This window comes from Aethalodelphis obliquidens, unplaced genomic scaffold (genome assembly GCF_003676395.1).
Source record: "Aethalodelphis obliquidens isolate GAN/ISIS:26980383/991018 unplaced genomic scaffold, ASM367639v1 scaffold28, whole genome shotgun sequence".
Classification (NCBI taxonomy): domain Eukaryota; kingdom Metazoa; phylum Chordata; class Mammalia; order Artiodactyla; family Delphinidae; genus Aethalodelphis; species Aethalodelphis obliquidens.
The window spans coordinates 23,200,196-23,209,494 of record NW_020837972.1 but is presented as its reverse complement, the minus strand read 5'-3'; the positions used below and the strand labels follow the sequence as shown (position 1 = coordinate 23,209,494).

General features: G+C 45.7%; 1 protein-coding gene and 1 long non-coding RNA gene across 6 annotated transcripts in view; one reads left to right on the top strand and one right to left on the bottom strand.

Annotated features, from left to right (window-relative positions):
- Window positions 1–3,062, top strand: part of LOC113629997 (uncharacterized) — a 7,822-nt gene extending 4,760 nt beyond the window's left edge. The window contains exon 2 of one of the 2 annotated variants that reach the window (XR_003436785.1): window positions 2,784–3,062. This is a non-coding gene — a long non-coding RNA (uncharacterized LOC113629997). Of the gene's footprint in view, window positions 1–2,671 lie in introns of both variants that reach the window. The other variant, XR_003436786.1, reaches the window with a different exon arrangement.
- The window catches only part of SFSWAP (splicing factor SWAP), an 82,853-nt gene that overhangs the window by 44,839 nt on the left and 28,715 nt on the right, over window positions 1–9,299 (bottom strand). For all 4 annotated transcript variants that reach the window (XM_027125161.1, XM_027125158.1, XM_027125159.1 and 1 more), the window contains 4 exons: window positions 3,377–3,617; window positions 2,237–2,368; window positions 1,585–1,678; window positions 473–644 (listed from right to left, as the gene is read on the bottom strand). In XM_027125161.1, coding sequence (XP_026980962.1) covers window positions 473–644; window positions 1,585–1,678; window positions 2,237–2,368; window positions 3,377–3,617 — 639 coding nt within the window. The remainder of the gene's footprint in view (window positions 1–472; window positions 645–1,584; window positions 1,679–2,236; window positions 2,369–3,376; window positions 3,618–9,299) is intronic.

The window sequence follows — 9,299 nt, the reverse complement described above, 5'->3', positions numbered from 1 at the left end:
AAAAAAAAAAAAAAAAAAAAAAAAAAAAAAGAAAAGGTAACTGAAACGGAGCGAGTGGAATACCGCTTGGTAGAGACCCTCAAGGGACTTGCCTTAACAAATAAAACGAATTCCATTGGCACAATAGTTTGCATATAGTTTCAGAAGTCCAAGGGGGGGGGTACAAAACATCATTTGAAAAATTCTAAACATTTCCATTAAATTGGTAGAACAGGCTGTTAGCAACAGCCTGTAGAACGCATACCTAAGATGAGCTTATATCCAAATGACCCCAAACCCGAAACCAGCAAAGTACTATGAAATAAGCAAGTTTTATTAATAACAGCAACTTAAAAGGGGCAGCCATTTCCTCCTGTCCTGTGGCTAAAGGCACCTGACCTTAAGCGGTCCAGCGTTCTTCCTTGCTAATGTGAAGTGACACCTGTGAGGTACCAGGTCAAAACTGGAACCCTTGGTAGCGAGGGCAGCGTACCTTTCACCAGCTTCCCGTCGGGGACGGCTTTGCTGCACGACAGCTCCTTCTTCCCCGAGGAGCCACCTCTGCCCCCTGCGTCGGCCACATCTTCAGACACACTATCGTCCCCAACGTCACTCGGCTTTTCAGGAGCAGACTCTGCAGGAGCCTCTTCCGGTGCTGACACAGCCTGCAGAGGTTAAACATGACTCTGAACTGCTCCATTGGAAATGACACAGGATTTGTCAGAAAAGATATGCAGCACATACATTTCATGGGACAAAAGCATGGCTATGTTACTGCCTAAGTAACACCACGGAATATATTTTCTAACTCAGATTTACTATTTTCTGATACAACAGAATGAAAAGAGGAACGGAAAGAGGTATTTTCCCTGTAATACTGTTTTGGGAACCAATGCCCACTAGCTCTTCTTTGGAGAATGACCACTGAGAACACGTTTAGAACACCAAATTATGCCCAGCACCTACAGATGAGTCCATTTTCTTCAGTTTGAGCAGTCAGATAAAAGCCTGTAGAAATCCACTGATATGCAAAGCCTACGTCATCTCTCTATCAAAACAGGTTTTAGAAAGACATTAGGGTGCCCATGTAATTGAGGAGAGGAGAGGAGAGGCAGAAGAAAGGATTACAAGGACAGGAGGAAATGCTTCTAACAGGTGCCTGAGAACCAAGTGTGGGGACGTCTGCAGGGATGGGAGTCGTGAGGCGAGCTGCTGGCAGGTGGCGCTCGAGGCCAGTGGGTGGGTGGCACCTGTGTGGCTCCAGCCTGTCAGCCGGGAGCATCTGTGGTTACACTCAGGCATTTAAGTACATGTTAACACAACAGAAGTATAATACACAGCTTCCATCCAAAGTAGTTAAAAACAACAGCCAACCAAAACACCAAATGCCTGAAGAGACAGGATTACTTTGTTTACAACATTCTGGACAAATGATCATCAATGAACTATGAATACGGGTCAAAGATTTCAACAGATGTAAAACAAGAGAGGTGGGAAAAGCTAAACTCGGCAAATGCAAGACATACGTTACACGTAAAAGTGAGTGTAAAATCAGCCAACCCTGTTAGTGCACATCCCGAGGATTACTTCCTCCCAGACACACACCTGTGCACTTTCAGCCCCTTCTTTCTGGAGGAAGAACTGCTTCTTAAACTCATAATAGGCATTATACTGGTGCCACGGCTGCAGGAACTCAAACCTAGGAACAGAGAAGGGGACAAGTCATTCAACAAGACACGCTCGCTCGCTGTGACACCCCTCGGCTCCGACGGACCACACCTGCTGCTCTGAGGCTTCGCAGTGATTGACCCTGGCGATCACACAGATCGTGTTGCGACCACAGCCTCTTGTTGTTATGTTACGACCCGAGCACGGAACATTATTTGATGAAAAAAACAAAGTGCAGTGTGTGTCTGAATTTCCACAGCAGATTCTTGAAAAGCATGAATTCCAGCTTTTTATTTTAGGGAGGTTCAACATTTTTAAAAAAACAAAGCAAAACAAGTTAAACAAACAAAAAAATTATAACAATAAAAAAGACAACCACCCCAACTCTAAGTAATTTAACAAGATATATTTATCTAAACACATAAGGATAAAAAAAAATATATGTGTATATATATATATATATATATATATATACACACACACACATATATATACATATATATAAACAATTATGTAGCTAGATTAAAAAAAGAAGCTAAACTAAACCCCAAATACCATTCATCTGCCCCACATAAACTCCTTCACTCACCTTTGATCATTCTTGGCACGAACGCTGGTCTCAAACTTAAGGCCGTTCCTGGCCACGTACTCTGCCAGCTTGTCAATCACGGGCTGAATGTCGGGGGGCGGGGGGATGATGGCGGCCACGGAAGCAAGTGCACTGCAGAGGAGAGCTGGGTCACACACACAGTGCCAGGCCCTCCTCCAGATCAGCGGCAGGGGGGCGGCCAGCAAGGCTGCTGGGGGACTTGCACTGTCTCAGTTCACACCGGCAGGTAAGTTACACACAGACAGGGAGGCCCTCATCTGAGATGACTGGGACTACAGAAAACTAGTCAAAGTCAATCCATTTGAAACAGGGACCAAAATATCATTGCCAATGATGAAAACAGGGGTTTTACTCAAAGTGACACTTAAGGTCATGAACACAGGTTCATCTTTTCTCTCCTCACATTTCCCCCAGTTGCTAATTCTAGAAACAACCAAGGACAAATCAAGTGTGAATTTGTGTATATATATGAAGGTATGCTGGCCAGCGTGACTCATCATCCTTCGTTTCCTGTTTCCTGCCTTAGCATGATCAGGAAGCGGGAACCATCCAAGTGCTCCGTCAAGGCTCCTGAGCGGCTGTCCTGTCAGCTTAAGACGTGCCAGTGCCTCTTAGGAAGTGCTCGCTCACCCGCAGACGCTCTTCAGAGCCCCCTCCACGCTCCCCAGGACAGGCGCGGGGGTCCAGTCCCTGCCTTGCTGGCTCTGTTAGTCGATGGTTAGCTGAACTAACAGCAGATCCGCATTTCCTACCAGCTTGTGAGCCATTCACTTGCATCGGCTTTTATGAAATCCTGCATTTTGGGCAGAAACTGGGCCTCGCTTCACACTGCCCGTGCCTGGTGCTGCCCCGCCGAGATGGCGGCACACGGGAGAGAGCAGATGCTGGGTCAGGGCAGCGGCGCGGGACGCTGTCTGGGAGTTCATTTTCTCAGTGGTTAGACCTCACTGCTACAAGTGCTTATGTCATGACAGTTTCCGTTGCCCAATCAACCCTGTAACTCGGGGATTTGGATAATAAGTAGTCAGGTAACGGAGACCCTCTATGTGACTCACACTATAAAGAAGCCCAAACCAAGAACACAGGTGCTCCAGGTGACCAGCAGAAGTGAGAGCATACCTTGTGGTGATGGTGGTGGAGGTCACCCCACTACTCGTCTCTGCTGTGCTTGGGGGGGGCGGTGGCGTGGTCCCTGGAGGGGGCGGGGCCGTGGCTGTCACTCCAGCGGAGCCGGACACAGCCACCCCGGCAGGCAGGGTGCTGTAGTAAGTGGCTACGTCAACCCCTGGAGGGGGAGGTGCCAGGCAGTAGGTGCCGTCGGGCAGCATGTAGTAGCTGTAGTACATGGCTGCCACTGTCGCTGTGAAAAGACACATTTTGGGGGCGTGAGAGTGGCAAAAGACAGGCTAGTTGGCGAGTATCCACAATGCAGGAAAAAGGGACACTTTTCCAAATGCAATATCACTTCTGTCCAATGTCAACCACATCGTTTTGTTTTTCGGATATAAGAAAGGCTGCCCAGGTGACACAGAGTTTGGAAGAATCAGGCAATGCCCAGACACACACCCAGGGACGATGGAAAGTGAACATGCACGGGGACATTCAAGGCAGCCCAACGTGGACCTTCCTACTACACAATTGATGTCCTCCCTAACTGCAGAGCAGGCAGATTAGGACAAAGTCCACTGTCCAGCAGCACTAGCTCCCTTCCTGTGTGGCCTGTGAGGTGATCCGTCTGAGGACTAAACACCCTTCCCTGGCTTCCCCGTTTGACACCAGCTCTCCACTCTCTCCTCTCCTTACTTTTCTCATTTAAACATTTGTCTGGGCATAAATCACAGCCATGTATTCTTAGGTCAGTCTCCCAAGGCACGACACAGAAGCAAAAATAAACAAATGGGACCTAATCAAACTTAATAAGCTTTTACACAACAAAGGAAACCACAAACAAAATGAAAAGGCAACCCACAGGATGGGAGAGAACATCTGCAAATGATGTGAACGACAAGGGCTTAATTTCAGAAATATACAAACAGCTCATGTAGCTCAGTAACAAAAAAAACAAACAACCCAATCAAAAAACGGGCAGAAGACTCAAATACACATTTCTCCAAAAAAGACATACAGATGGCCAATAAGCACATGAAAAGATGCTGGACATGGCTAATTATTAGGGAAATGCAAATCAAAACTACAAGGTACCACCTCACACCAGTCAGAATGGCCACCATTAAAAAGTCTACAAATAACAAATGCTGGAGAGAGTGTGGAGAAAAGGGAACCCACCAACAGTGTAGGAGGGGATGTAAATTGGTACAGCCACTATGGAAAAGAGTATGGAGGTTCCTTTAAAAACTAAAAATAGAACTACCGTATGATCCAGCAATCCCACTCCTGGGCATATACCCTGAGAAAACTCTAACCAGTAAAGACACATGCACCCCAATGTTCATAGCAGCATTATTTACAATAGCCAGGACATGGAAACAACCTAAATGTCCATCAACAGAGGAATGGATAAAGAAAATGTGGTACATATACACAATGGAATATTACTCAGCAATAAAAAAGAATGAAATAATGCCACTTGCAGCAACATGGATGGAACTTGAGACTATCATACTAAGTGAACTAAGACAAAAAGAAAGACAAATATCATATGATATCACTAATATGTGAAATCTAAAATACGATACAAACGAACTTATTTACAAAATAGAAACAGACCCACAGTCATAGAGAACAATACCAAAGGGGGAAGAGGGAGGGAAGGGATGAATTAGCAGTTTGGGGTTAGCAGATACAAACTACTATATACAAAACAGATAAACAACAAGGTCCTACTGTATAGCACAGGGAACTATATTCAATATTTTGTAACAAACTATAATGGAAAAGAATCTGAAAAAGAATATATATTATGTACAACATTCATATAAATGAATCTGGTATGTATTTCTTATATACATGTAACTGAATCACTTTGCTGTATACCAGAAACTATCACAACACTGTAAATTAACTGTACTTCAATAATAAGCAAACAAACACTTGTCTTGGAAGTCATCTTGTCTACAAAGCTGTGCTGCTCTGTAACCCCTGCAGGCCTTCACCCCAGCACAGAGACGTACTGCAATTGATTTAAGAAGTCCTGACGGCACTGAGATCATCTGGGGCTCTCTTATTATAAACAGTGAAGTACAATCACTTCCTATATATTTTGCCCACCCATGCAAGTATCTGTAAGATAGAGCCCATTTTTTAAAACAATCAAAATTCCTGTAAATTTATTCATTTTTTATTTGGGGGGAAAATATTCAAAACCAGTGAAATCACAGAAGATCCAATGAACTAATTAAGAATTTAAATTTCTAATTCTGCTGTAGATAAGCAACTGGTTCTGACTACACAGAGATTTAATTTCCTCTGCATTAGAGCATGGTGAAAGATTTTTCTCATTAAGGAATTTTATTTTGATCTTCAGTTAATCTACTTTAAAACAAAAACATTTGCCAATAGTGAGAGCCTTTACACTGACCACAGTTTCCCGCACTGGAAGCTCCGTGGGGAAGGTGTCAGTGGTGCAGCAGCTCACAACCCGTCCTTGACAGCTATACCCCAGCCTTTCCGCCTCGGCTGGGACAACTGCATCACTCACACGTGCTGCAGGCATATCCGCGGCTGGTAGCGACTTACTTTCTATGAATTATACATGTCTGAACTCCCAAGTTGTGAATCGCTGGCTCGATGCCGTGCACCAACCACTGTTCACGTTCACCACAATATTCCACATTTTCAAAAAAAGATGTGTGGCCTCAATATCCTCTCTGTGTGATCTTTAGCACAGAGACATTCAAAGCATATCTCTGAAGGAAGGCGGGGGCAGAGGGCAGGAAAGACACGTTTGTTCTGTAACCCCAGCGCTCAGCACACAGAATCTGTTGGGTGGACAGATGGATTCGATGCTTCAGATATAAGCTTTTCCTAACCCAATCAGGTATTCAAATATGAACAGAGGCTTCTGTGAGCTGTATCATCCTCCTTGAGACGATGGAACGACTTCCCCACTCACCCTGCACTCGGTCGAGTGACGGGGGGGCCCTTCTTCTCACCCCTGGGCACAGACACCGCCACGGAGGAGGGGTGAGGAAGCAACGGCAAGACCAGAGCGTAGCCCCGCCCACAGAGCACCCCCTGTCTTGGGAGGGGCAGCAAGAGCTGCTACTGCCCAAAGTGTCACATCTCAAGGACAGGACAGACACTCCATGTCCCTCCTATGCCAGGTGGCCAGCCTCTGGCCTGAAAACAGGCCAAAATACATCTCAAAGTCGTAGCTACAACCAATGAGGCGTATGGATTAGAACAGTTTACAGTTAAGTGTCAACTATATATTATGCAATTGCAATTTAGTGCATTCTTTATGTAACAGAAGTGAATAAATTATTTTCAAAACTAAGGATCATCCCTTTGAAAGAATGAATGCAGATTAACCATCAGTCTGTACCTGAGTCACCCATCAAATTAAACTAAAACAAAGTCTAAAAATAACCCTGCCAGAAAGACGGCAGATTAACTCAGGAACTCACCCATTACAAATACCTAAAAATGCTTGTAAAATATAAGGGAAAAATTTAAATGCATAGCTGAGCTCACAAAGAGAAGAGGCTCCATTTCCATGTGTGAACATCAAACAAAGCCTCCAAGCCTGAAGGCAGCTCCTAAGCCTCGAGCCAAGGCTTACTCCGGAGGCAGGGATCCCACACTGGAAGGCCAGCCCAGGGCACGCCCCTGGGGATCTTGCAGAGGAGGACAGACTGGAAGCAGAAACCTAAAGACAAGGCACGCAGGATGCCCTCTCACTTCTCACCCACGCGCTCTGTGAGTCCTTTCCAACGAATTCTAATTACACCTTGCAAAGGTGAACAGGAATTTGAAAATCCCTCTGTATCCAAAACTAACCCTGATGCCAATGGAACACCTGAGGCCTGGCGAGCTGAGAACGCAGACTTTGCTGCTGCGTGGTGCCTGCTGGGGCAACGCCACAGCTGAGGGCCCAACAGTGCAGCCAACTGTGCACTGTTTCCCTCAGATTCCCATTTCATGTGCAGGATGTCATAGATGAAAAGATTTTAGGGAGAAGGTTGTTTCTGTCCTTTTCCCCACAGACACTGAGGCCCGGGGCGGATGTGACAGTGATAGGCCAACCTCAGCCCGGAGCCACGCCTGGCCTGGCCTGCCCCCCAATCTATGGTGAACAGTATCATGCCCCTCATTTCATTTGCAGGTGCCAGGGGCAGCTCCAAACAGTGTCTTCTGCCTGCTGTGAAGCCCCTCCTAAGTTTTACCTCCAACAAATAACAAAGGTTGGCGAGGATGTGGAGAAAAGGGACCCCTCATATGCTGCTGGTGGGAATGTAAATTGGTCCAGTCACTGTGGAAAACAGTACGGAGGTTTCTCAAAAAACTAAAAACCAGGGACTTCCCTGGTGGCGCAGTGGTTAAGATTCCGCGCTCCCAATGCAGGGGGCCTGGGGTCCAATCCCTGATCAGGGAACTAGATCCCACATGCACGCCACAATTAAGAGTTCGCATGCCACAACTAAGGCCTCATGCCTCAACTATGGAGCCAGTGACCCACAACTAAGGAACCCGCCTGCCGCAACTAAGACCTGGCACAACCAAGTAAATAAATATTAAAAACAAACAAAAAACCCCCTTGAAATCAAATAAATATATATATAAAAAAATGAAAACACTAATTTGAAAAGATACATGCACCCTAACTTTCAAAGCAGCATTATTTACAATATCCAAGATATGGAAGCAACCTAAGTGTCCATCAGCACATGAGCTGATAAAGAAGATGTGGTGTACACACACACACACACACACACACACACACACACAGTGGAATATTGCTGAGCCATAGAAAAGAATGAAATAATGCCATTTGCAACAACATGGATGGACCTGGAGGGTATTACACTTAGTGAATTAAGTCAGACAGAAAAAGACAAATACTGTATGACATGACATATGTGGAATCTAAAAACTAAAATGAGTAAACATAACAAAAAAGCAGATACAGAGAACAAACTGGTGGTTACCAGTGGGGAAAGGGAAATGGGGAGGGGCAAGGCAAGGGTAGGAGATTAAGAGGCATAAACTATTACATATAAAATAAATAAGCTACAAGGACATACTGTACAGCACAGGGAATACAGCCAATTATTTTACAATAACTATAAATGGACTATAACCTTTAAAGGTTGTGATTCACTATGTTGCGTCCCCGTAACTTACATAATATTGCACATCAACTGTACCTCAATTAAACCAAAGTTTTTACCTCCAGAACCATCTCCCACCCCAGGAGGCCCCTGCTCTGCCCTCCTGCACACACATCCCTGGGGCAGTTCTCTGCGATCAGGGCTATGGTCCCAGAAGGCAAAGCATCTTAAAAGCAGTGAGAGGGAGGCTGCACAGCTCCCAGGTTAGAGCAGGCACTAGAGAAGCGTGTGACAAGCAAAGCCCGCTGACAGCAAGGTGCGTGCTGAGGTATTCCGCAAGAGCAGGAGCCAGCCGCCGGCACCACCCCGTGGCAGACACTGCAGATGTGCGCTCGTCGCTGCAGTGGGGCCTCACAGCTCTTGAAATCCTTTAATTGGAAATCCTTTAAAATGACTACCAACTAGAGAACATGTGTTTTTGTGTACAGCTCCCAACTCAGAAATTCTCACGAATGCTAAGTTTTGAGAATCGCTGGACCAGACAGAGCAAAGGACAGACAGAGGTCTGGCTCCCTGGAGCTCACCGTCCCATCCTAGACACGGGATGGTGTGGTGTGCAGGGTTCCAAAGGGTGCCCGCAGTCCCACTTCTCACCGGGCTTCCAAGGCATAACACTCCTTACTAGGGCTCTTGCTGTTCTCAGGGCTGTCTGTTGAATTTTTAAAGAGGGAATTGGGTTTTACACAAAGTTAAATGCCGATGTGATTTTAATAAACATCATGACAATGTTTACTTAAACATGCCTACTCCAA